The sequence below is a fragment of the Excalfactoria chinensis genome, chromosome 12, assembly GCF_039878825.1.
Source record: "Excalfactoria chinensis isolate bCotChi1 chromosome 12, bCotChi1.hap2, whole genome shotgun sequence".
NCBI classification, from domain to species: domain Eukaryota; kingdom Metazoa; phylum Chordata; class Aves; order Galliformes; family Phasianidae; genus Excalfactoria; species Excalfactoria chinensis.
The window spans coordinates 9,100,114-9,127,589 of NC_092836.1; the positions used below are offsets into that span (position 1 = coordinate 9,100,114).

General features: G+C 42.4%; 1 protein-coding gene across 13 annotated transcripts in view; it reads right to left on the reverse strand.

The window, feature by feature from the left end:
- Positions 1 to 27,476, reverse strand: part of SLC6A6 (solute carrier family 6 member 6) — a 93,058-nt gene that overhangs the window by 6,487 nt on the left and 59,095 nt on the right. For all 13 annotated transcript variants that reach the window (XM_072347760.1, XM_072347751.1, XM_072347749.1 and 10 more), the window contains 12 exons: positions 24,857 to 25,096; positions 24,067 to 24,201; positions 21,626 to 21,860; positions 16,184 to 16,316; positions 13,058 to 13,192; positions 11,049 to 11,152; positions 10,811 to 10,935; positions 6,468 to 6,580; positions 3,725 to 3,862; positions 2,638 to 2,740; positions 1,611 to 1,711; positions 853 to 1,023 (listed from right to left, as the gene is read on the reverse strand). In XM_072347760.1, coding sequence (XP_072203861.1) covers positions 853 to 1,023; positions 1,611 to 1,711; positions 2,638 to 2,740; positions 3,725 to 3,862; positions 6,468 to 6,580; positions 10,811 to 10,935; positions 11,049 to 11,152; positions 13,058 to 13,192; positions 16,184 to 16,316; positions 21,626 to 21,860; positions 24,067 to 24,201; positions 24,857 to 25,085 — 1,722 coding nt within the window. In that variant the 5' untranslated portion in view covers positions 25,086 to 25,096. The remainder of the gene's footprint in view (positions 1 to 852; positions 1,024 to 1,610; positions 1,712 to 2,637; positions 2,741 to 3,724; positions 3,863 to 6,467; positions 6,581 to 10,810; positions 10,936 to 11,048; positions 11,153 to 13,057; positions 13,193 to 16,183; positions 16,317 to 21,625; positions 21,861 to 24,066; positions 24,202 to 24,856; positions 25,097 to 27,476) is intronic.

Here is a 27,476-nt window from a genome sequence, read left to right on the forward strand (position 1 = left end):
GCAAAAACAAAACGAATCTGCAACCTTAGGAAGAGAAGTGCTAAGTTTCATGTTTGCACAGCCTCTTAAAAACTTTCCACAGGAAGAAAAACAAACCAGAAGAACTGATGCTGAAATGTGAAGGGCAAGAGTTTGCCTGTATATCTGAACCTGAGAGAATCTGCATGGACAAGTCTGACTCTGAACCCAGGTTTGGTCCAGCTATTCCTCTCTGTTTTCCCACTGATTTTTAAGATGGTATTTCCTTTCCTCACGGGCAGGAGAAGAGAGACCTGGCACTGAGAAGCACCTCGGACTGAGTGCTCGTCTGTACATGGAGGCAACAGCTTCCCTAGATGGAAAACTGCAGAAGTGGGAAGTCAGTCAAATCACCTGCTGTTTGTCTGACGTTGGAAACCTTTGTGTTTGCCAAAAGGACAGGTGATCTTTTAACAGTCTTATCTGCATTCACTGCAGGGGAGGCATCCAACTTTGCCCTACCTGGACAAGGTGGCAGTTTTCCAAGTGTTGTGCTCATTTTGCGTAGAACAGAGCAATTTAAAGCTTCCTCTTCTATGCAGACTGTGCAAAAAAGGCTGTGTGTTTGGACATGTCACAGTCCAGCTTATCAAGCTGGTGAGGAACAACAGCATGTTGTGGCCTATTCTCTCTGCAAGTACCTCTTCTTGAGAACTTGCTACTTCAAGCAACTTCTCTTTTCCAAAGAATGTGTTTTAATGTTAAAACACATTGCTCAAAGCAGAAGTCAAATGCAAAGAACCTGCCGAGATCCCCAAAGGCAGCTCAGCTCTGAATTCACCCTCCCATGTGCAAGGCAGTTTGTGACTTTAAGGGGGTGGTGGTTTCTCTTACCTCAATGAGCGACCCGTCTGACCGTATGATGCGGATGACCATCACCATAGGGATGCAGATCATGGAGGAAAGGGCAAGAACCCATCCCAGGCCGATTGCCCACTCAGGGTATGTGTAGACCTTGTTGTAAGTCAGTGGTTTGTACTTGGCCAAAGAAAAGATAAAGCATCCCTGTGGGAGAGAAAGGAGAATTAAATGAGTCTCAAAAAGGGTTCAAAGCAGCATGGCTCTGATGCTATCACCAGCCCTAAAGAAGACAGGCGGCAAGAGGCACAGTTGAAAGATACACGTTTTAAACAAATGGGGACATTATTCTTCCATATCTGCTCATAAGTAAACCTTTGCTTGGTAACAGAGTGTTGAATGATGGTTCTAAACAGCTGCGGTACATTGCCTGTCCTTTTTCTGAGCTCACACACTTGCTAAACATTGCGAGGAGCTTACTTGGAATGTCCTTCCCAGCAAATGAAATAATCCACACTGAGTGTCTGCCTCAGACTGGCAGTCCTGCCTTGGTATTTCTTGTTAAAATGGCCTTGTAGTTCTATTACTCAAAGTAATGCTCTTTGGAGTGAAGTGTGTGTGTCACAAATGTAACACACAATTTTTGTGGGCAGTCATGTTAACAGACAATGTCTGAGAAGATACCAAGCCTCCAGAAGCTCTGTAAATTGGTCTCTCAAAGCTACAGTCTTCACTTAAAGAGAAGAAATAAGAGGAGGCTTAAAGCTGCCCCATCAGCATAGGATAGGACTCACCACACAAAGAACTGGTGTGATCACAATCCAGCTCCATTTCATCCAGGGACCAGGTCTGTATCCAATCATATCCTCAATGGCATCATAAATATTATCAGCGCCTGTATTGGACAGTGAGTATTTTGATCAGAACTTAGCAAATGGAAGCCGTGTAAGAACTGCAGAATGACAGCTGCCTTTCTTGGCCCCCAGGGGTTTTTTAAAACAAGGGTGTCAGATGTATTGCCCAAATTACCACAGCTGTGAAGTTCACGAAGATTTTCTCCCTCAGAAGCCCAAAGGCTGGGGGAGTCTCCCCTCCCACACACTCATTATTTAGATGCAGGAGTGCAATGCTAATCCCTCCTGCCCCTGTCATAATCATACTCCTCTCCCCCAAAGTCTCACTGAACTTGCCAGAGGGATCATCATGGGAAGACCACAACAGCAAATGGTACACCCTGCTTCCACAGAAATTGGACTGGCGTAAAATGAAAGCCTGGCTTGTTCTGCTTTCTTAAGAAAACAGAGTATACGAAGAATCAGGGAAGCAACCAGTGATGGACACTGTTCATTTCCTAAGCTACAGTCTCAGGCAGCAATGAAGGCTGCTTTCAGATTTTGGTACTCAGCATCACCTAAAAATAAGGGGACAGAATATACTTTTCTGTCAGCTTTCTTTCTGTATTTTCTATTTGGCTGGCTTGGCCTTTGCAAACATTGCTGCTTTGAAACAAAACTCTCAGAGACGAGCACAAATTTTCATGGCTGGCCAGACTTTCAACTCTGCTCTCTAAACATAACTCATGTAAATGCTTAATTGTGCCTTTATTAATTAGCAATGAAAAAAACTATTCATTTCCATGTGGAAAAACACCGAAGGCTGGTTTCACCCCAGGTGCACTTTTGTCTCTAAGAGCAAATCGATATTAATGGCACATCTCTGCTGCTGGGAAGGTGATTTTGGGATGGCTGATGATTAAATGTTTGGCTGTCCACACTATCACTAACTCATCCCAAAGCATCAGGTGAAAGGCTTCTCACTTACCATAAACCCAGGCTACAGCAATACATTCAAAGAATGCAACCCACAAAAGGCATACACCACTAGCTGCATAGTAGTCAAAGAGTTGAAAAACATACATGCCACCCTGCAACAAAGAGACACGGTGCATTAGGATCCATCAGGAAAAAGATCTGAATACTTCAAGCCCAGATCCCAGTAAAATCTGCCAGCAGAGCTCAGTGACTGCTGCCTAACAAGCAGAAATAGCAAGAAAGTGGCATTACTTCCCCAGGGTATGTGCTGTTTACCGTAGGAAACATCCTAAACAAGATGACAATCAAACAGAATTAAGCCACTTAGTATAATCTACTGAGACACTTAAGTCTTTCCTTCTTAAAAGTATTTTAGGATGGTCATTTATAGGAACGAGTGACGTAAAGAAACAGTAGGGTTTTTAACAGTAACGCATCAAAAACACTCAAAATGCCATTTACAGTCTGAGTGAAAGGACTTTTTTTCATTGGAATCTTTTCTTTTCTAACTCTATTTATTTACGCTGTGCTGCTCCACTCCTCCTCTTACTACACTGAACTGCAGATGCCTGTATTTGTACTTGAAAAAGGAAGTTTGTTAGGCATCTCTGTTACAGGTGCTATTTCAATTCCCACAATTGTCCTCTTCCAGTTGTTTTTAAAATACTGCTTAGATTTTATTTTGAAGGTAAGTAACACAACAGTGCAGCCACTGGAACAGATTATTATTCACAATAGAGTCAATTCAAGAATATTTAATTGATCCAAATCAGCTGAACTCAGACAAAATCTTTTTCTCCCTGCATGCACTGAATGGCTCCTTAATTTGCTCTACTGAAGGTTCTCCATGTGTTTCATCAGTTGGAGCCTGTTGTTAATATTCACACTCATGCTGATTAGAACCTTAGACCAGAATGAAACAAATGAGAATTCATTACTCTGTTCCTTAGATCTAGGGATGGAAAAAGCTCTCTAAACTTAAAAGAGCGTCATTCCCCTGAGTGGCTAATTCCGATTCACAGCTAAAACAGATAGAGAAATGGCTTTAAACAAACAAAAAAGCAATTTAAGCAATTTCCAGCAATGCTGTTACATACCTCAGTCACCATAGTTAGTCCCAGAAGATAGCTAAGGAAACATACTATAGCGATGAAGATTTCCCGTCGGTAACCCTTCCTTAGGAAGGATGGGTGCAGATCAACTAATGACGTGATCTGTCCTTCAACTTCAACAAACTGAAGAGGGAAACAACAGAAAGAAGTGACTTAAAAATCATCCGCCATGCATTTCATCCTAGCTCATCATTAAATGCTCCGCAGCAATGCTTCAACCTCAGTCTGTGGCAAAATGCTGCAGAAAACAGAAGCTACCTCTTTGTAACCTAAAGGTTAAAGGCTGGGGGATGTTTTCAGTTTGGAACAAGCTTTCAGAACTGATGTTGGTTTCCTAGCATCCTTGCAAACTACTGAAGGGGCTTTGTGAACACAAGCAGCAAGGATAAAGGAACTTAATTTGATGACAGGAAGGCACTTATGTGGCTTTTATGTTGTAGCTGTTCCAGATGAATATGCAAGGCATGCTGGTAGAGAGGCACAGAGAAAACACTGTAAAAGCCTGAGCTGCCCAAGGTAAGAGAGTACCAATCAGGTGGTTTTTTTTTATGAGCCAGAAAACCTCACAGGTACTACTTAGATTAATTCCACAGCTGGCTATAATTCTACTCCTGAATTTGCCATAGCAAATCTAGCCAAGGGAAGGCAGGCTTTGTTGTGAACTAGCAGCCCCTCTTGTCTGAACTTGTCTTTTCTGAACTGGTGAGCAGAGTTCTTCTGGCTGAGGCTCTGGGACACTTCATCAACCACGATGGGACTCTTAGTACAGTTCCCGTACAGAGGCTTGGTAAGCTGTTTGCACAGGTAAAACAAAAACAAAGCCCTGAACAGGTTAGCTAAAATCTAACCAGCTTTTGTACTGACCTGCCATTTGAAAATCACACGTAAGGTCTGTAATCTGAGTTAAGCAAATTTGAATAGAAGTTCAAAGTTTACTGGAAAGCAGATGCATTTCACCCACTGAGCACCCTGCCCAGTATCTCTTTCCTTTTTTACACAGCTCAGAGGGCTTTATAACAACACCCCTTCTTTGACCATCAGCTGAAACATCTTTCTGAAGAGACAGCTGTCCAGCAGTAACTCCATTAGATTTTGTTGCCTCCTGTCTTCTTGTGACTTCTGAAAACTAGTTTTCCTCCTAAACACAACCCTTTGGTCTGATTTGATCTTAACCTGCTCTGGCATTCCAGAAACCTGCTTGACTGCACTCCAGAAAAGAACAACCCACCAACACAAAACCAAAGCAGAGTGGTGGAGGAGAGAAATTAAGCGCTCCAATTAGTTTTAATCATTCTACGCACTGAAGAGCTTTTTAAAATTACCAGACAGCTTCCAATTTGCATAAGCACAGACTTGCTGAACCACAGCATTGGGAACCCGTAAATTCACTTTGCAGTGACTGAAAGTTGCTCACTGGAGTTCAAAGATTGAAACGTAAACAGCAATTTGGGCCAGAGTATCAAAAAGAGAACAATCAAAGGGAGAACAACTGGCTAAAAACCTATTTAAATATTTATCTTCACACAAGAGAGGACAAATAAACATTTCACCCTCAACGACTGAGTTTCTGTAATCTCGGTTGTTTTCCATTTGAGTGCAGAAAGCTGTCTGTTGCCCTGAAAACTTCAGCAGTTTTGAACGTGTAGTTACTGCATAATCCTTTGCCACATATATTTCCTTGGGGTGAACCATCTAGAAATGATTTACAGGCTCACTTGTGAAATTCAGTTCAGCATTCCTATAAGCAACCAGTGAGAAAAGTAACGTTAACTTCTTGGACTAAACTTTTTGATTTGTTCGTGGTCACTAATTAATAGCAGTGCATGCTGTGCAATTAGTACGCTGGAAGCTTTCTGTACCATTCAGAGACACTGAATGCACACTGATGTGAAAGTCAGCAGGATCGCAAGCTGCTTGGTAACCCTGAGCAGAAGACCTCTGAAAAACGTGGTCATTTTGCCCTCTGACTATGAAGCCACCACGGATACAGGGAGACATTCTGTGCTTTTTGTGCCTCGTGATGACGCTGCAGTTAGAGGTTTTCTGGCTCTCAGTAACCTTTGAAGTCAGTACTCCATGAAGCTATTAATTCTTACAAAGCATTTTAATGGTGGTGTATACTAACTGCACGTGATCGCAAGGGCATGAAATACTCTGTGGAACAGATGCAGTCTTCTTGGACATAAGGAAGAAGTTTTTTGTGATAAGGGTGGTAAGGCACTGGCACAGACTGCCCAGAGAGATGGTGGTGCCCCATCCCTGCAGACAGCCAAGGTAAGGCTGGATGGGCTGTGAGCACCTGATGGAGCTGTGGGTGTCCCTGTTCATTACAGAGGGGTTGGATCAGATGGCATTTAAGGGTCCCATCCAACTCAAAGGATTCTAAATTCCTAAACTCGGTTAAGTTCTTCCCCAAAGTAGGAAAATAATGCAACGTAAAGGAAATGCTGGTATTTTGGGGACAGACTGCACTGATATTTAGGTAAGGGATAATGTCCCTGTTGCGCTCTGCCAGCTCCTGATGACAAAGACTTGCTAAGCAACATCATACTATCAGTCAACAGCCACAGATCTATCACACATAGCCCCTGCATTAAAAAGCAACACGGATGAATTCCTCATAGGCAGCATTAGAGGAATTCTCCTCTATAATTCATGCCAGTATAACTGGCTTTGCCCAGTTAGCACTGAGATGAGAAGCCATGCACCTCTTACCCATCATACTGACCTGGCTATCCAGTCCAAGCAACAGAAGCATAATAAAAAAAAGGATTGCCCAAAAGGTGGGCAGTGGCATCATGGACACAGCTTTTGGGTAGGCAATGAAAGCCAGGCCTGGACCTAGACAAAGAGAAAATAGGAAAGGGGGAGGGGAAGGGAAGAGAAACAGTAAGTGCCAGCTCTTTGGTAAAGGTAGCACACTCAAATGCAGGAATGCCTGGTTCCGTTCAGATAAATCCAAACGCGGCTGGAAATACCAGAAGTGAAACAGTTTGGCTCTTTTATCTGAAAACGAAGCACGCATGACTACAGCAGAAACCATAGGCCAACCCCCGAGGCATTGCTAACTGATTGCCAGTTTTAACATCTGTCTCAAACATGCCAGAAATGGAGGTGTTCCTACACCTGCCCACAGGGACACAGGTCAGTTTTGGGGCTGGGGGGGAGAAGGGATGACCCAGGGGAATGGCAGAACCCCACAGCTAGCCCACGTGGTCATGATGAAGGTGATGATGATGAAACCCTTTTGTATGCAGGGAAGGGACTCTGCTCCAGAAATTCCCAGGGGCCTTCACTAAGGCAACCACTGCCTCACCCTGGACACAACTTCCAAAACCAGATTTTCTAGAGCAGGGTTTGCACTCTCAGAGACTGCTCCTTTGCTTCTGCAAACCTTTACCGCTGCACTGATCAAGCTAGTCCTAGCTCTATCAGCTGAGCTCCTTGAAACAAATGCCTTCTGCAGTTAGGAGTCCTGCAATGTCACCTGGCCAGCTTAGGCAGACCTGCCATAGTGACACTGACTATGAACAACATGACCCACAGTTGTAGGATGGGTTGCATGGGGGTTGGGACTAGAGGCTGGCTTTTCTGCCCTGGAAAACAAAGGCTTTTAGTTGAATGCACGTTCCTAGCCTGGCTCTTGCTGCACCATGGACCACTCACACCCACACACCAAGCGTTCCTGCAGTGGTTTCAGGTACTGATCTGCAAAGGATCGGCCCGGAGCCGTGTGCTATCAGCTATGGCTTGGGAGAGTTTCTACTGAGAGAGAAGGAGCCCTCTCCAAGTGGGAGACAGGAACATGATGGGGAAACAGGCATTTATGGCAAGCTCTCAAATTGGCCATAGAAACTGAATTTGAAGGCAGATTTAAATACAGATTAAACCCAGAAATACCTGGCTCAGCTTTAAGAAGCCTTGAAGATTAACACTTTCCAATTTTGAAGTGGATTTAAGCCATTTTCAAAGAGTAAAAATGATTTATTTTTTAACTGCTGCAGTGTGGGGACAGAACTCTGAACAGAAAAAGCTCTAAGACTGCTCTTCCTACCTCCCACTTTTCCTTTCCAACAAGAGAGATGGAAAAAGCGAGAGAAAGAGGTAAAAAATAAAAAGATGATTCTTTTTTTCCCCCCCTCAAACTAAGGAAAAATTTGTCATTGAAAATGACATTGAAAGTCACTGAAAATATTTGAACAGAAATAAATACAAATTAGCCAACAATCAAGCAACTAATTTTATTTAAAATGAAACGCTGCTAAGATTTTATACGACAGGAGATACCAAAAAATGATGAATGTATCAAATCTCGGGGGGGGGGGATAGGAGTTGTATTTTTCCCCCAACTCAATGGCTACAGGATGTCCTCCCTCAGGCAGAACTGCTACTAGATGGCATTTGCAGTTCATCTGTGCAATTGATGAGGCAGATGTAAAACTGCTCTCCTCAAAACCTCCTGCCATTCTGTATGTTTTGGCCATTAAAAGTGTCCCTGCACTGCACTGCGGTCAAACCACAAGTGCCCTAATCCGTCTTGCAGCTTTTATATTATTGCACATGGTGAAATATTTCTTTCAGCCAAACAGAAATGCAGTATAATTTAAGCTGGACTCACTGTGATATTTTTGTGCCTACAATGCTTTGCTTCCTCCCTTTAAAATCAGATGTTATTTATTAAAGGTCTGACTTCATTGGGAAGCCAAAGGAGGTTTAATTTAACTCTAGCGTAAGCCTATTAAAGCCAGTGGAAGCCAGCAGGAGCCACCCCATGCTGATGACAAGGTGTGCTGGGAACACTGCTACAAGGCTGAATTTGGCACAGGTTAAAAAATAAAATAAAAATGTGACCATGACATTCTTCTGCTAGCAAACTTATTGATGTTTCCTGGATGGCAGGAGGGCAAACAAGAAAATAAACAGTGTCATGCACAGGTCACAGGGGACTTAACACTCTGGGCAGAGATGAAGGCAAGCAGCAGGCACTGCCACTGCGGACGGTATCCTCTCCTCAGTGCTAGAACCAGAGGTGCCTCTGCTCACCTTTTTTCTGATCCAGAGGAGTAGTTCTGACCTTGTGTCATGAGAAATCAAAAAGAAAAGGCCCAAAAAAGAGGCTGAACCACCTGCTGAATGCCTCTGTTCTGAGAAGTCAGCCCCAGCTCCTGGCTGGGGCTTCCTCCATGGTCCTGTATGTGTCCTGGGACGCTTGTCCCAGCGGAACTAACTGGTCTGCAGCAGCTCCACACCAGACCTCTTCTGAGAAAGGCGGCAAAGAAAGCCATGGGAAGCGGTTTGGATAATTTCAGCAATGCTTACTAACATGTAAAAATGTGGCTTACGATGTTAGCCAAAGCTCAGCCAGAGGTGATGGACAACTCACTGAACTGCTGAGGTGTTTGCATTGCCCGGCCACCAGCAATTAGGGCTGAACTGAAATGAACTTGAAAACCTTAAGGAATCAACACAAAAATAAGCAAGAAACTGAAAGCAAAGTTTAGAAGCCAATCAGTGCCCTCACTGTCTCAGCTATAAAACTGGGATTATCATACCCATCTTCTTTGACAAATGCTATGTAAACACTAAGTTTGATGGTCAATTTGCATCAAAGAAATTATTTAATAATGCAGTGCTGCTATAAAATTGTTTACTTCTTAAAAAGGCCAAGCGACAGGAAACATCGCTGCCTGTTTATCAGAGATTTAATTAATCAAAATTAGCATAAATATTGACCAGAAAGAAAAAAAATACAACCACATGCAACTGTTTCAAAATGCTACTTTTGGGACTGATCCATCTAGATATTAAAAAAAATAAATAAATGTGCTATTTATGATTCATTCAATAGGATTACTCCCTTGCTTCCTGTTTTCAAACAAAGCAATCGACTGGGGATCAAAATAAGCACTGTGGCCAAAAGCGTTAACTAATTGCACTTGCAAGACGTTTGCCAATTGCCAATCCAGTGGTGCCACCAATGTCATTAGATTTTCATTAGCTTTTATCAACTGAGATATTCTTTCTTAAAGACTTAACTCCTGGACTCATATGATTAGGAGATATATTGAATTTTTCTTCACAAAAGCATGCTTCCAGAGAAAAGCTTTCAAATGCTACGCAGGAGAATTAAAATTGAAGGAAAAGAAAAAAACAAAACAGAGAATCAGAAAGAAATGTCAAAAGTGCACTCAAATGACACTGCTGTTATTTGAATCCGATCAGCTTTAAGGTTGCATCACGGCTGTTGAGGCCTGATTCGTTATATTTGAGTTGTAACTCCCATCTAACCTGCCTGTGCTGTGTGCAAATACATTGCTACTCCTGCCCTCACAGACAAGACATGCATGGGGAAGAAATGTCATCTGTCACAAATGTCACAGGCTGTGGGGATTTAGCCTCCATCAGCCGCACGTGCGTGGCTGAATGTTAATGGGAAGAACACTTCTGAAATAAGGGAAGAATAAAAGCGTGCATCCAGTTTCAGAAAACTTCTCACAGTTACATCAACCTCATCCTGGAGCTACAGAGGACAAGTGCAGGACTGTGACAGCTAGAGTTCCTATGGATGGCATGGAACACACAGGAACCACGCACTGCCTTTCAGTGAGACTCAGGAATATATGCATGTATGTCCCTTCCAAAGGCCAAGATAATTCTCCCACTGCTGTGAGCAAGCAAAAGTAAGCTATGAAAAATGCATCAGTACTATTTGCATTTGAATGAAAATAAAGGTAGTCTGAAAAGAAAGATGGAATACATTTTTGAGTCAATGACATTTTGGACCCTAGATAATGGTGTGGTTATCGTACCCCTAATCTCAACTCAAATGGATTAGAACATTCTAGGAAATATATTCACTGCTCTGTTAATCAAGAGAGTAATTAATACAACCCCACTAACCATCACTGCCCTCGATGAAAGCCCAAATCAACAGTGTGCTTATTGTTCTGGAGATCATGGGAAATCTTGTTCTGTTTTTTATTGCTTAGATGTTAGCTGATTGAGTCTGCAGAACTTTGCTCACACGCTAGGCGGCAGTGCCCACCACCACTGCCACCAATACCATCGTACCTGACTCTGCCACATCAGCAATGTTCACCCCTTGCTCTTGTGCCATGAAGCCCAGGACGGAAAAAATTGCGAAGCCAGACACAAAACTGGTACCACTGTTCAGGCATCCCAGCAGCAAACAGTCCCTAAGTCACACATATGTCATGGAGCAAGTTAATTAAAAAAAAATTAACCCATTGTCCCTACTTTATTTACATCATTTAGCTAAAACACTAAACCCCCTTAGATGGAAACTTGCCTATAGCAGTTGTATTTGTACTTGTTGTAGCTCCCCAGGGAAGTCATTGCTCCTAAGCAGATTGCATATGAGAAGAAGATTTGTGTCCCTGCATCTATCCAGACCTAAAGGGAAAGACAGAAAGACTGTTACTAACAGCACTGCTGCACTGCAACCCTCAACACAAACACACAGTTCAAACTATACAATATCAACAAAATAATTGATTCCAATGAGGGTGATAGGTATGGGATCAGGGAAGGGGGTACGGGGAAGAGAATATCACATTTGCAAACTTGGCTTTTGAAAGGAAAAGACAATTGTTAGCATCACAGCCCATAACAACATCAACTCTTCAACAGTTCCAACATTCCCTCCCCAGAAAGGCTTAGTATTTCTGGTCTCTTAGTCATTCAGCTGATCCTTCCTGTTGGTTCAACAATAACCGTGCTTCAGAGCAATAGGAAATGCAGAAGTATTTATAAAACTGCTCATTTCTGTTTTAAGTCCATTCAATTAGAATCAGCTGACAGTGACTAAACCGAGGATGTGAAAAGCTTGAGAAACACTTTCTTTTACTTTGCTTATTTTCTTAATTTTCTAGCTGTTTTTGTAACTATTTAAATGCAAGATAAGAAACCACAGGGGTGGGGGCAAAACAAGCAAAATACAATGCACTGCATAAGATGCGTATCTGACCTCGTGATTCTTTCTTCTGATTATAGTTTAAAAACACATACAGAATTAAATAACATTACGATAAAAACCAGCTTAGTAAATACAAAGGAAGACGTCAAAATGCATCCACTGAATTACATCTGTTCACTTCTTTCTGCAAATGCAAGCCTGCTAACATCAGTAGAAACCATCAAAGAAATGGAATAAGTAAGAATGAAGACTGTAGCCATTATTTTCTCCCTCCCACCACTGCTTTCCAGCACACTCTTGACTGGTGGTATCTCCTTGGAGATGATGCTTGTGTCGGACTGAGGGATGGGACCTGCCAGCTCGCACAAATCTCTTTTACATTATCAGCTAATACAGGGTTTAAGGCCAACAGTGGATCATAAAAATGATGGAGTCCCATAAAAGATAATGCATTCGTAAAATATAACGTCTCCCATAAACAAGGTATCTTACATAGAGGGCAAGACTAGAGAATGAAACAAATTTCCACAGTGTTTCTTTCAATAACACTTTTCCTGCTTCAGTTATTTACCTACCATTGGAGTTTTCTTTTAGCCAAATACTCAGTAGAAAGAAATAGCAAGGAAAGACATTATTCTGTCTCACTGTGATAATCACTCCATTATTTTCAAGGATCCCCAGTTTTCTATTTTTGGTTAAGGACAAGTGTATTGCTTTGTTTTTAGTTTTCTTTTTTTCATTTCTCACACGATCCCTAATAGGATGGTGTGCTGAAATGTCCCCATACTTGCCCTTTGTGAGCACAGATTCTTCATCTTCATAACCTATAAAAATGGAGTAAGTCTAGCTGCCACTCACCAAGGCAAACTATCTTCTTTCCCCCTCAGAAAGCATTTTTCTCCACCTTATCATATCACTTCATTCATGTCTTTCCCAGTCTCCTCCTTCAGAGCAGTAGGTACTAAGGTGACACTGGTACTCACAGTTGCTGTTTGTTGCTCCATCTGTGAAGCTCACGTTTCTCTCCTTTGAAACTAGACTATGCTCATTAAAAAAAAAATGCATCTCCCTTACCTTACCAACAAGAAAGCTGAGATTGTGTAACAGGACAGAATTTACAGCCTCAGAGTCCTTTGACACACAAAAAAATATACATGCACACACACACACACACACATATGTGAAAAGATGCATTAACACATATAACAAGTGACCTTCTCAAGCAGATCTCTGGAAAATACAACCCAGCATTAATGATCATGTTATATTTGGACCTCAAAAGACTGTGGAAAAAAACCTATTGCCATTACATCACCACCATCACCCTCCGCCATCCCCCTCTGTGCAGGAAATCATCCTGCTCCCCACTCCTGGTTCCATACCTGTGGGTCAGCTAACCGTGAGATATCAGGATAAAGATAAAACTTGATGCCTTCTGCAGCTCCAGGCAGGGTCACACCACGAATGAGCAGAACAAGGAGCATGATGAATGGGAATGTGGCAGTGATGTACACTACCTGGGAATACAAAGAAATCATACAGTTAGTCTGTGGCATTTGATGCTACACTTCCAAAGTCAAAAGAGAACCAACAGTGGGAATTCAATACAGGGACCACTTCTGGTTTTCTTCAGCTATATGGCTCTGCTGCTAACCCTGTTTGCTGTGTGGCCTCACCACCACTCCTATAGGCAATTTCAAGGAGCACTTCACTCGGATGGAGATAATTTGGTCCATGCTCCTGCATCTCCCTTCTTCAGGTTGGCATCAGCCTCAATAGCAGTAATTTCCAGTCCCATAACATTTTTTTTACTCTTGCTGCTTACTCAGCATCACCATTATTGTAAACTAAAGCTCCATTCATGCAGTTCTGAGAACGTTTTCATTATCTTTAACTTCCATTCCTACTCTATTTAAATAACAGCCTGCTTCTTTTCTTCGTTATCTTTCTGCTCATCTAATGAAAGAGCCCTTTGCTTTAATCTCCAGCAGGAGGGTTAATTTAGCATGCATTTGGACAGCTCTATCTTTAGACCCACACTTTCTGACCTCTAACATCTTGTTTTCTTTGCTCATCAGTGTTTTCTCTCATTTTTCATGTAACCGCTGTGTTACAGCGAAGAACCACTAAGTCCAAGAAAGGACTTTTTTCATAGTCAGATGATCCCCCTCAAGTAACTGCAGTTTGCTGACTTGATTTAAAACATATTTTTGTTTTCCAGAATTTGTTTAGCTGCAGCAAAGCTCCTGGGATGCACCATTTCTCTTTTTAAGTGTGTCCTCTGAGAGTAACCAGGAGAACTCAAAGCCTCCGTGGCCATAATAATTCATGGTGACAGACTGGTTTTGTAAAGCGAAAGGAAACCTTTTCACACAGGCCCTTTTAAACGCCCTCTTTTGAAATCTCTGTATATTTGCCCCTGACAAATAATATTCTTTACACATTAGCCCACTTTCACCAAAGCTGATGGATAATAGGTGGTCTTCTTTGCTTTCTAATTTCTAATGTGATCCAGGCCGATGATAAATTAAAGTTTTCTTACTAGAAAAACACCCCTAGACGTGCCCACAAGAGCTGAACACACAGCACTTACAAAGTAGCCTTTGCCCTCCAGGTAAGGATTCTCTTGTAACACTGGAGGAATTTTGGAGATCAAACACAACTATTATTTTTTCCCCATAATTTAGTGTTTATTTGTCCAACATGCTACTACAAGATTTAAGTGATTTCCCCCCACTCTCCAAAGAGCCATTAACACACTGGAACCCAGGGAAGTGCTATAAACAGTGATCTGCTAAAGTAAACTAGACTTCTCAAATAATTCAAGTGCTCCATTAGAGTTTACGGTTTACTTTTGTTTGACCCCAAAGTTAATGGAGTCAACCAGAGACTTTCCAATGGCTTTGCTGGGCTTTGCTCCACACCCTTATGAGCTCAGGCACTGTGGAAAGGAGGCAGTGAATTCCTACTGCCAACTTTGTCTTAGAAGATGAACACTTTTTGCTGGGTTTACTTGAAGTAAAACCTGCCAGATAGCTCATTTTAACAGACCTGTTTTTAACCTGTTAAATTCACAGGGATATGAAATAATGTGCTGTAGGGAACCTGGAAAATCCCTCAGAGCCACCTTAACCTCTACCAAGCAGAAACCAGGCTCACAAAAAGTACTGCAGCAACGTGTGCTTCCTCTGCCCTGCTATGGGAGGTTTATCATGCTCTCCTTTACCGTAAAATTTACACCATCACCTCATCGGGTCACATCAATCAGCAGGAACAGAGCAGCAAACATTTTTGTCAGCATGTACTTTAGAGGTGTGGAAGCTGTTCTCTGGGACACAACTGGCAGGAATCCAGAACAAGGCACCAGCATGATTTTAATGAGGCTCCGTGATAAAATCACAGAAAGCAACACAGAAAACGACAGTAAAACAAACAGTTTAGTCAACAGTGGAACTAATAAGGACTGGTTTCCTAGAGAATTTTGTCCCCCTGTTGATACTGGAACACAAAAGGAGATAACGCTGCTAAATAACGTGTTGTCTGCAGTTGAGAAGCTTATATTAGCTCTCTGCTCTTGAATTCCCTAAGGTCTAACAAAAGATGAGTTCATGCACTAGCTTTTTCTCAGCTGGGACGCAAACAGAGTTGCTCCCTTCCACCCAGCTGACCAGAAACGTGTGGAACTTCATATCCTTAGACCTCCCTATCTCCTATTAGATTTACCCAAACAACTGACTCAACCTATAGGTTTGAAAGTCAGACGGCTTTAACAGCCTTTTCTCAGGGAACAAGGCTTAAAAGCACTACTGTATGCAAGGGGATAACATCATGCTTCGAATTGTTTAGTGACTGGCCAAGAATGCTATAATTTGTTTCTTGTGCTGGAGTAGGATGAGGTGCAGGGATGATGTAACTGTTATCCTCTGGAGAAAAACACGACTCCAAAGAGCACATAGTAAGCCTAAATAAAAAAAAGTATCCAGGATCTCTGTTAAGGACAGTGCCTGTAAACAAGCACCTAAGTTTAGTCTTTTCTGTCTACACAGAGCTCTTAAGTAAGCAAGAGGCATCTCAAAAATGCTACGCATCCAGCATTTTCCACTGGCTTAAAACATCCCTACCACAGCTATGTTAACATCCACCCCATTACGCTGAGAATGAACTTGGCTGGTGCGATAGCATGGGCAGGGAGTGCAGAGCTCTGTGCATCATAAGCCTAAGACTCTCCAAGCTCATTACGTGCATCAGTGGGATGCTTGTCCTCAGAGAAGCAAAACATGCCAGTGTCTGCTTCTTGATGCCATTCCAGGAACGGCTACTTGACTCGCAGGCATTTTGGGCACTGGCAATGGTTTTCCAGAGGCAGCTGAATCCAAATCCCTGCTTCATTCAGTGCAAAAATATAACTATTTGCAAGGCAATTATGAGCATATTTAAGAAGAATATTACTTCGTATCCCTGCCGTCTACTAACTGCAGTGACTGTAAAAAGGGTGAAAGAGCACTTACTTTCCCAGTGGATTTGACTCCTTTCCAAATGCAGAAGAAGCATATCACCCAGACGAGGAGGAGACACAGTGCCAGATCCCACTTGATAATACCAATATCTTCAATCCCTGAGGACAAGCTCAGTACATTGCGCCTGAGTGTATGAAAGGAAACAAAACAAGAGAAAGAGGCATGAGCAGAGTGATACTGAGTCTTGTTGTGATGTCTGTGAGTACAGGATGGTGCTTGGGGCAGCACATGCATGGGTAGATTTCAGCCTTTTGCCTGCTAATTCAGAACAGCTTAAGTGAACAAAACTAAGCTGTGGATGCCCAGATCTCCCCTAGCTTTGTGGCACTCTTTTGTTTAAGATGTTGTGCAGCATTTCATTTTAAGCTCTTTCAGCAGCCCACAATTACCTTAGTATGAGCTAAGAAACTATTCTGAAATCAGCATGGCTTTTACATTTTTGCTGCCTTGAAGGTGTAAGATAAACTCACCCCAGCACTGCTTACCTCCTTGCTCCATTGCAGACATTTCTCACTGTCCTACACCCACGTTTCTTCTTCCTATTACCTCCATGGCCCTGCACACAAGCACTGTCTTGCCTGCACTCAGTGACCACTTCCATACCCTGAGCTAGTGCAAACTAATTGCTGAGCTTAGGTTAATAAATAAAAAGAGATTCCTATTTTAAGATGGGTCATAAGGATTAGGACCAGCATAAGCTTCATACATGGATCCAGCTCAAGACAAACCACTGAAGTTTGTTTTTTCCTTGAATTAATTAAACATTTTTGTTTTGTTTTCAACTAGAGAGGAAATAATAATGAATGAAGTCACTGATGGAAAATTTGCAATTAAGTTTTTGGAAAAAAACCTGAACTGAGCAGCTTAATAGGACTCAAACCTTCATCCGTCTGTTTTTGTGACTCTGTTTGCCAAATTGACTCGGATTACCTGTGTGAATGTGTTCTCACATCAAACACTTTATTCTTCCTGAACGGGTGTGCATTTTGTTACGGGAAAGGACTAATGGCACCAGACAGGGTAAGTCTGCTCTAATCAGCACAGCTATTCAACAGTTACGAAAAACCACTCAGTAATGAATGTCTGGCATAGAGTTGCAGTCGTGGTTCACCTGAGACTAAAGATATCAAGGAAAACTCACTGTGAATACACAAAAGAAGAAATCACATTTATATGACACATTTCTGCTGCAACCTCTCATGGCTTTTTTAAGAAATAGCTGCCAATTTTCCAATCTATGGGCAGTCCATATTAAAATGTAATAGGCGGCCTACAGATCCAGCTCTCTGGAAGCAATAAATAATTAACTGCAAACACATTTTGGGATAGGGATATCTATGAATGCATTCAGCTAAGACTTCATTGCTTTTCATTAGGGGAACTAAAAGTGAATGGCTGTCTCACCCAGAATATGCCCAGCAGCCCTGTCAAGCTCTCCTGGAAGGCACCCTGTGGGTCACTGAGAGTCAGCTATGTTACTTCTCCGTGACCTGGCAGCAAGCACACAAAGTGATGTACTACCTTTCCCTATCTTGAATTATCTGGTCTCACAAAGGCTCCTTCCTACCTTAAGGAATCCACTCAGAATTACCAGCGAGGCCTCAAGAGTTAAAACTGTTTCATGAAACCTAAACCAGCATTTTTTGCAGAAAAAAACACTCAACCTGGATTTGCAGAGTCCTGAAAATTCTGCTTCAGGAAGCAGCAGGACCCAGGCTATGCCAGCAGCTCTTTAGTTTTGTTACACAACCCACTGCTGCCTAGACTGAGCCAAGCTCGCTCACCTCACTCACTCAACTCTCTCCATGCTATGTATGCACAAAGTTGTTGCTAATTATAATTTAGAGTCATGATGCTGTCATTAACTGTCTTTAATATTGTATCAGGCAATAGGCTGGGGCTGACTTCTTTGCAACCATGAATTCCTGAACTTTGTTCATACTCTTGTATCTTCTAGTGGTGTGTAGCATGGAAACATAACAGGAGCCGCATCTGGCTCTAGAACATAAACAAAAACAAATCAAGGAGAGTTATGCAATCCTTGAAGGATATTCCAGCTCATTAATTAAGTGAATGCAGCCAGGACTCACATACCAGGAAAGGCGAACCCTGACAGACATGAATAGCTAACACTGAATCAGTACGTACCAGAAGGCTATGACAAGGGAAAGCATGAAACAACTGTTCAAATTCTCCCTTTCCCCCCCAAAGGCAGAGACAGCTGCCCTTGATTTACTTCATTTTTGTGTTGCTCCCCTCAAGATTACACGCCATTAGCATGTGATGGTCTTTCTTGGGATTTGGACGAATGCAGTCTGCTGATTACCCAATATTTATAAACACTTGGCCAGCACCAGACAATCAGAGGTTTTGTTCAACCATAATTACCCCATAACAATTATCCTTTATGCATTAATATGTGTGTAAGCCTTTAAGGTTTGGGGCTTTAAAATAAAGTCTTCAGAAATAAGACCTGAAGCATGTGATACCAAGAGGTAAGTCCCTGATACAAATCCAGATTTGTTTAACCCCCTTTTATTGCTGCTCAAGCAAGCATGTGATTTGCACAGAACATTAATTCAAATGAACTGAAATGTCAGGCTGTACTATATGTCCAGCCAGGCTGAGAAGGACACGTGTTCTTCAACATGAAGAGGTTAATTCATCAATGTGGTCAATTATATCTCTGCAGCGTTAGCCTTACAAAGCAGGAGTGATGAGGACACTACATAAATCTCCCACCATAAAAACAGCATTGGGTTTCAGAAACCAAATACTCAAACCCCTAAATTAAATTGGAATTAATTGTGCCACAAAGCAGATGGATATCTTCAGTTAAAGGCTATTTATTGACCTGTCCTTTTGATGTAGGTAGCTGGCTGGCTGGCAGCTGGCATAGTCTATGATGGCAAAGTACTCATAAAGTTCTTGAGATTATTTTTAATTTCAGAACCATAAAGTATAGTAGTACAGCCTTGTAAAATCTACGTTACTTTAATGACAGCAGCGCTGAGTGATCTCTCTCTGTCCTTACGTGAAGACACCAGTAGTTGTTTATGCAGAGAGAACAGCTATTTTTAATACTTCTGTACGAGCAGTGAGTCCCGAAGGCAGCTCAATCTGTTAAGGACAGTTTGCTCGTGATGAAACTGTGAGCTATGGACAGTATGTCTGTATTATTAGTAGTATGGAGCCAAATCCCTCCCTGGCACAAGTCCAGGGAGGAGTTTAGTTCATGATGTTTAAAACTGCTATTTGAGGACAAAAGTTAAAGTGGCCACAAAGAACACGGGAAGCTGCCTCCACGAACACTGGTTGATGAACAACCTTTGCTCTGCTATGCTAAAGAAACGTGGGGGCACAAACCTATTTGCCTGGGGAAGATGGAAGGAAAGGGAAAGCACTGTGAGGACTGAGAATTTCCTCTTCAGCCCTGGGCACCCCCAGCCTGACTACATGCAGTAGGCAGTGCCTACAGGAGGATTTGGTACAGCTTGCAGAGTTTTGAGGGCAGAAACTTGATATATTTTAGAGGAAAGTTAGCTAAAAGTTTCACATCCATGGGGACATAATTCCCCCAGCCCATAAACACCTTGTACCTGCTGTAGGGTTACCCATGGTGTCTGGTGTCCCCCAAAGTCTTGGATCGCATTGAAGGGGTCCACCAACTCTCCATATATTCTTTACACCCTGATGCTCTCCTGCCTTTGAGTTCATTTCCCATCTTAACTTGCCCTACCTTCTACTACAGTCCCACCTTGCTGACTTCTTCAATCTTTTATCACGCTTTTTCTTTTACTGCTCACTTTCCCACACCAAGCCCTACTCCCTCTTCTTTATGGGATCAGTCACCTTCTTAGTCTCCTAAAGAAGACATACCAGCTGGGGCCTCATGGAGACAAGCGAGTTGCTAAGTCTGTGCATTGCAGGAACAGAAGCTCCTGGGACAGCAGGACAGTTCTGCAGCCTGATCAGGAAGCTCCTAAGCTTATGAATGGTACAAGAGGACCAGTGAGCAAACTTACTGCACAAAATTAAGATGAACACACTGCTCCTAAAGTCCTGGGAGAGTAACTGTATGTCATGGCAGCACATGCTTCTTACCAAGGCCTTGAGACCTTTCAACATCCTACAAAGTTCACTTGGATTCAAGACCCTGAGGATTATCAGAGTGGGAGGGTGCAAAGGAGTAAGAATCGCTTCCTCTTCTCCCATTACTTGCCTTCAAGTTTCCCAAAATATCCAAAATGCCATTTATCAAATCTTTCCTTACTTGCTCCTCCACTCACAAGGGAGGAAAACACCTGGGAGAATATCAGTCACTTAGCAAGAAAAGGCAGTGCTTGTTGCATGGGGAAAACAGCTGCTCTTTCAGCCAGCACCCCATTCCTCACCTTGATTTCCAGTGTATTTTGACAAACTGCTCATCAAGACCTGCTCTGTACTTTGTACTTTGGCTCCTGCATTACAAATTTTAGCACAGTTGGTAATACTATTTTTTGTAAACCTAAGGCATGCCAGATATATTTGGCATGAACATAATTCCCGCTGGGGCTATTGGCTGAAGCTTCCTTTTAAAAATAGAGAAGTAGGTACAAGTTCATGGGGGAACCAAACAGATTTTAAACATGTTGAAAGATAAGCTGGATCAGAAACTCCTTCTACTGCTAATCGATTATCACATCAAGCCAAGAAAAAAAGATTTTCTTCCCAAGCTATATATAGATCCTTTGGATTTAAGTTCCCCTACAGGTGTCTTCCTCTGCTGCTATGTTTTGACGACTGTATAAACACTCCGAGATTCAAGGTCATGCCTGCTCAGAAATAAGTTATGCAACATAATTTCAAACTTGAAAAATAACAGGGAAATTGAAATAAGCAGCTTGAGCCTGACAGAATCCAGGCATCGAGTAGAACAGAACTCTTCAAGGTCTGCAGAAGAAAATGATGGAAGATGACCAGAGAAACCTACAATACAGGACAACACCTCTGCCAGTTTTACTGATGAGGTCATGCCTTGTATCTTTGTCAAAGTGATGTAAGTTATAGCTTCATGAAGTGCACTGCAGATGATAACGGGAAGAGGCAACTACAGAAGTGGTGACTTGTCACTGTATCTGTTTTAAAACCCTACCGCCAGGACATCTGAAGCAACTTGTTTCTATTCTCTTCCTGAATTTGGAGAAGCCCAGACAAGAAATGAACAGGATTTCATCCTAACTAGAAATTGCACTGGGCTGTTAGGGCTCCCTGTACTCTCCAGACTGAGTGTGATTATACATCCAACAGCTTCCTCTGCTTCTCTGTCAAATGAGTGATATCCAGAGCCATTCACCTATCTAGCACTCCCCATTAAACCTCTGCAAAATCTCAGGCATGACCCTTGGCATCCCCCACAGCATCCCAAAGGCGCCATGAAGATGAGGTACTTACTCCCAGAACTCTGTGACAGGGGAGGTGAAGTTAGTGGCATTCAGTGATATCCAGAGGGTTTTGTTCTTCCTGAGAGTGTCTTCCACGCAGGTTGGCGTGTTCCACTTCTGGTGGCAGTGTGCCCATGGCAGGACGCTCTGGAACGACTGGAACAGGTAGTAGAGTCCCCAGGCCAGGATCACAATGTAGTACACATTCAGAAGGGACACAATCACTATGGAAGCATAACCAATTCCTGAAGAGAGGGGAAGAAAAAGGAAACATGCATAGATGTGATATGTGGTCCTTGCTAGGGTGCCTTGAGAGGTCAACGAGCTGTTGCAACTCTGCAGTTCCTGCTGTGTTGTAGACTTGTATCCCACTCTCCCACGCTGCTGTTGGTAAGTGAACTCACACATAAGCATTGTCACTGTCTTTGACTTGTACTGGCACTCAGAGCTTCAGGCTATGGTTTGCTGAGATTGAAGGGGAAGAGATGCAGGGAATCTACCCAATTTTCCAGTAACCCTCCTATTTCGGGCCTTATTACAAGAAAGTTAAAGCATGACACTTCATTTATTTAAAAGTTACACAATCTCACATCTCGGGTACCTGCTTGGGTAACCCCACCCTCAGCACACCGTCCTGCCATGCAGCTTCCCCAGAGACAGCTTGGCCGTGCACCACTCACTCTTATCAACTGGCTCAGCTCTGTATGCGTGCAAAAAAAGACAACTCTTGAATGAGTTAAAAAGGAAAATTCCAGAGTTATCAAAGTGAAAGCTGCTGTTTCTGCCCCAATTTCGCTCGTGCAAAGGAAGCACGATATTTGTAGCTGTTATGGTTAATTAGATCAATGTTTAACTTAGCTATCAATATTTGACGATAAAAAATGTTCCCTGTTTGTTTTTAAAAGCAGGATCACAGGCAGATAAGGCCGAGTGCTATACAACTTAGGGAGGTGGTGGAATGCTGTTCCGGTGAAGACTTTAAATACCACAACTGTTCTCCTGAAGCTGCTATCTGTCTTACCTTGGCAATTAAGCACCGCTGGCAGATCTATACATGTTAAGTCAGAAGCAGTCACTATTTTTGTAAATACAAAGTGAAAGGACTCTGAGAAGCCTCATTTTCTGAAAATCTTTTAGTATATAGACTACGCTACAGTCTATAGCATATAAACATCCAGGAGTGAGGTTTGGCACTTAGGAAGGACAGGAATAAGAAGTTTTCCTTTACAAAACTTGGAGCAGACTCCCTTTAACAACATCCTGATGGCTATCAGAGCACCTGGGATACCTACCTTGTGTTTGTAGTTTCAAACCTTACTGTAACAGCAGTCATTACCAGCAGAGATCATCTTTAAACTAGGTGTAAGCAATCAGACCAAGTGCTATTTATTCCACACAGCTGCACTTCATTCAGGATATACGGCTAGCCACATTACTAGAGCAACAGTTTCTCATTATGGACGCCTGGGAGATTGCTATTTAAGCTAGGAACATTCATTCTTCCTCTTTTAGAGAAAAGGTTTCATAGAAGTGGGAGGAGGAGGAAGAAGAAAACGGAGATAAAGCAGCACTGTTACATCAAGCTCAGTAGCACTCTGAGTTTTAGGTGTGAGTGTAAGCCCCAGGGAATGCCCTCCCTGCTGCATGGAGTGATGTAAGGGCTGGGTAACAGCAGCAGTGGCAGAGCTAGGGATGTGCCAGTGAGAAATGCCCCTTCTTTCTGAATGTAATTGGGAAGAGTGCCCCAGTACTTAATGCAATTATTCCTCATAGTTCTACCTGTGTTGTTAGGCTGCAGAGGGGAATCTACACACAAGGCAGCACCCTCAGTAATTTTGCTAACCTGCCCTTTGTTTTTCGTTCTACTTAACTTTCAGAGTAGCGTTCATATAATTCCTGTGAGCACTGAATGATTCTCCATTTGCCAGCAAAAGCCCATGAATAACAGGAGACGAACAACGATTGTTTGCCAGGAAACCTCAGTTATGACCGAAGTCCTGTCTGAATCCTGCACAAAATACCATGCAGGTTTTGGTGTTATCAGTAACAGACGAATGACGCCAGTGATAAGCTCTCACACGGCCAAAGCATTTTGACTTCCAGATCAGAATGATATTTTGAAGATGTTTTTGCAAAAGGGCATGTAAAAGGCACTAGCTTTCCAAAACAACATGTTGTCTGATACCAGTGAATAAAACATGTAGTTGCCTTTCTGAGGCAAAATATGCCGTTTGTTTCTCACTTATTGGCAGTTAACAAGATGACTGCATCAAAATCAATACAATGCTCTTTGTTGTTCAGACTCTCCAACTTCTACCTTTCCAGGAACCAATATCATATCTTCAATTATTAGAGCAAATAGCTGAATGAATGTACACAAGGGGAACTGCATTGCTCTTCCTGGTTTACAGAGATGTCTTCAAGCAGTAAGGGACAATTCGAGGTACTAACCAGTGAAAATAGGGCAGATCTTTTCCCAGCATGTAATTCCACCTTCAGAGGTATACTGTCCTAGCACCACCTCCAGGAAAAAGACGGGAAGACCTCCCCCAAACAGGAAAATGAAATAAGGAATAAGAAATGCACCTGTGGAGGAAATATAATAGCATAAAATGAGGATAAAGTGAGTGACTCTACACAGAACAGTTTAAAAATTATTAACAGACGTATAGAAACAACAAAACATATTTGATACTTTAATAGCAGCATTCAACAATCTTAGTTCGGAGGTATTTTTGCTCATATTCATATACTGCAAGTGCAATGGGCGCATGCAAATGGAAGGGCACTGTCTTACCTTTTTTAGATGAAAATCTGCAATAACAATGGGGTTAGGCACACAACAATTTCACGTGACTCAGAACGCTCTTACTCTGAAATCCAACAGAAACCATTGTTTGATGTTTTGTCTGATTATTAACATTGAGTCACTCCCTTAGCTTCTGTAACTCTCTGTTTGCACTGTATGACAGAATACGAGTCTATGATAATATCAGAGTCAGACTCGATAGCAGCAGAACAAAAGAGTACAAGAGGTTCAGCAGTATGAAACTCAAACCATTGCTGGTATTCCATAGGATTTAACAAAATCTATTAAGTAAAAAAACACAATCTCTCCCAAAGACTGGCAAAAAAGGCAGAAAACAGATGCTGAATGACTCTTTAAAAATGGGAAGAAGGCACTGAAAAGAGCAAGTGTGAGGCAGAGAGACTGATTCACGAGAAGGAAATAAATACTCACCTCCGCCATTTTTGTAGCAGAGATACGGAAACCGCCAGACATTGCCTAAGCCAATAAATCCCCCAGCCACGGACAGCAGAAAGTCAATCTTGCTCGCCCACTTCTCCCTCTGGGGCGGCTTTCCTTCTGCCTCATCCTCAGGCCGCGTCCCCGGGCTCTTGCCAGGGGAAGGTTTGAGGATGTCCTTGTGGAAATCTTTCAAGCACTGAAGCTTTTCCTTTGTTGCCATGTTTCTGCTTTCTACATAGAAAAAAAGAAGAATATAATAATAAGACACTGGGTTCATTAAAAAGTCTTGATAGGTAGAGCTCTCTAATGCTGCAAGAACTGTTTACTCAAACTCAGTTCCATAAAAAAAAAGCAATGTTATTTATTGAATTGAGGTGTGGAAATATACACACCTGCTGCCTTCACTGATCAAGACAAATAAAGCATCATGGGACTCTGTGGCCACTTCCTTACTGTCCTTGCAATGCAGGGGACAGAGAAGGCTTGACACCGCTGCCTACCTGCTGGCCACAGACAAAAAAGCTGCACAGCAAATGGCTGCACTGAGCCTTGACTGCACTATAGAGTCTGTCTGCAATACAGGCAAATGTCTCAAGCTGCTTCCATGTCCATAATAAGGTACAAATCACCGCATCTGATTCCTGCTCAAAAAAGTGAAATACAGCAGAACGGCATCTCTCACATTTTCAGATAAAACCTCTATTTCCCAACAACATGAACCATCTTGCATCATTTATTGCCTGCAATTTCCTTTCCCCGTAGTGCTGTAAAGCTTTCAGAAAACTCTATATTCATAAAAACTGGAATGGAAAGTCATTTGTCCCAATCAGCCTGCAGGAACTGAACAAAACCTTTGCAGTTTATTCCATTTTCATAACTGTACTATTTTCCCTTGACATCAATAAGTGGACAAAAATAAACCTCTCGATTCAATTATCACACCTATGCAGCAACTGAACAATTTGCTTCTTAGTTAATTAAAAATCCAGTGGCATGAGTCACCTGATGCAAAACCCAAACCATATTAAACAGTTGCCTACCTTATGATTTATATACTTAATCTGTAATATACAAAAGTCAGAGGTTGCACAAATAATAACAGCTAGAATTATTATGTATAACAAGTGTCTCTTTACACAGACTGCCTAATGAAAATAATTCAGGAATAGCTTGTAGATTTTAATTTAAACCTGGACTCAGGCATACAAGGACAATTCATTCTTCATTATAACTCAAGTGACTTCAACTGGATCCAACCAGCTATTTTTGCTTAGTATTTTGATGCTGAAAACCACGTGAAATTTTCACCAGATCCAGGCAAGCCAGCAAGTTTATTCCAGACCACAACCATTCCCTGCTTGTATATGTCATTACAGGTGCAGCCATAAAAAATCATGCTTCAGATTATCCCAGTTGATAGCTGCAAGCCTTCTACCTGCCTGCTGGTTTTGATCTCTAACCTGATTTAGCTTGTAGCAGTGACCTGAAACCTGTGCTGACATTAGCTCTGCAGGAAGTTTTTAATCCGAACATGATTCTGAGATAGATATGCATCACTGTACCCGTAAATCTTTCCATGCACCATGGAAAGATTCAGAAAGCTAACGTTTAGCACCACAGCAGCTCAACATTCGCCCCACTGATATATCTGCAGCCTTCGCAAAGCAGCTATTGCGACAGCAGTTGCCTATCAGGCCATGATCTAAAAAGGAACTTTAATCTCCCCAGTGCTAATCATTATGACTTTCTATTGTTTTTAAAATGGGCCACTGCTGACTGCGGCTACAGGCAACTGTAATACCTCTTAGTTAACAGCAGAGAGAGCTCACAGGAGGAGAAAGTTACCAACAGAGCGGTGGATCTCCATCACCCACTATGGGTATGGGGCAGGACACACAGTCCTCTCAAACAACTCCTATTGACTCCTGTTAGAGGCAAGGTATGGGGCAAAGTAGTGCAGTGACTGAATGCAAATGGTTAAGGCCAACTCTGCAAGAGCCTTCAGGCACCTAGCTGCTTTGGGGAATTATTTCCCAGCTAACTCATGCTCCTAGTATTGTGCAAGGTTCAGCCAAGAGGGATCCACACCAGCCTACACCTCCTTGGGACACCGACACCTCAATGCCAGTCCCAGACAGGCTTCACCTGGCAGCATCCCCTGCAGTCATCACTTGTGAGAGAAATTAAAAAGGAAGTGTACGCACTTCTCTTCAAAGAGGGACTGACAAGGTGATTGATGTTGCCCCTGATGGAACATCAACCTGGCATGGAGAAAATCTAATTTCACTCCCTTTTGCTGCCTGTGCTGCTCAAATCCATATCTTTCATCTGGCAGGAGAATGTCATAACCATCAGGCAACAGTCTATTCTGGGCTGAGGAAAGGAGGGCATACGAGCTGTCTAACACAGAAACTGTTCTTCATAGGGGTTACTGAAACACCCATCAGCACAGGAAGAAAGTGTCCAAAAGGGCACAACTCACACCTAGTGCTTAGGACACTCTTTAGTTTATCAGAATTTGTCGGTGAGCTGTTGGGACAGCCATAAACCTGCTTAACGGGGCAAAGAGACACATACATTTATAGATCCCTGCAGGATTAAGGTTTGAAAT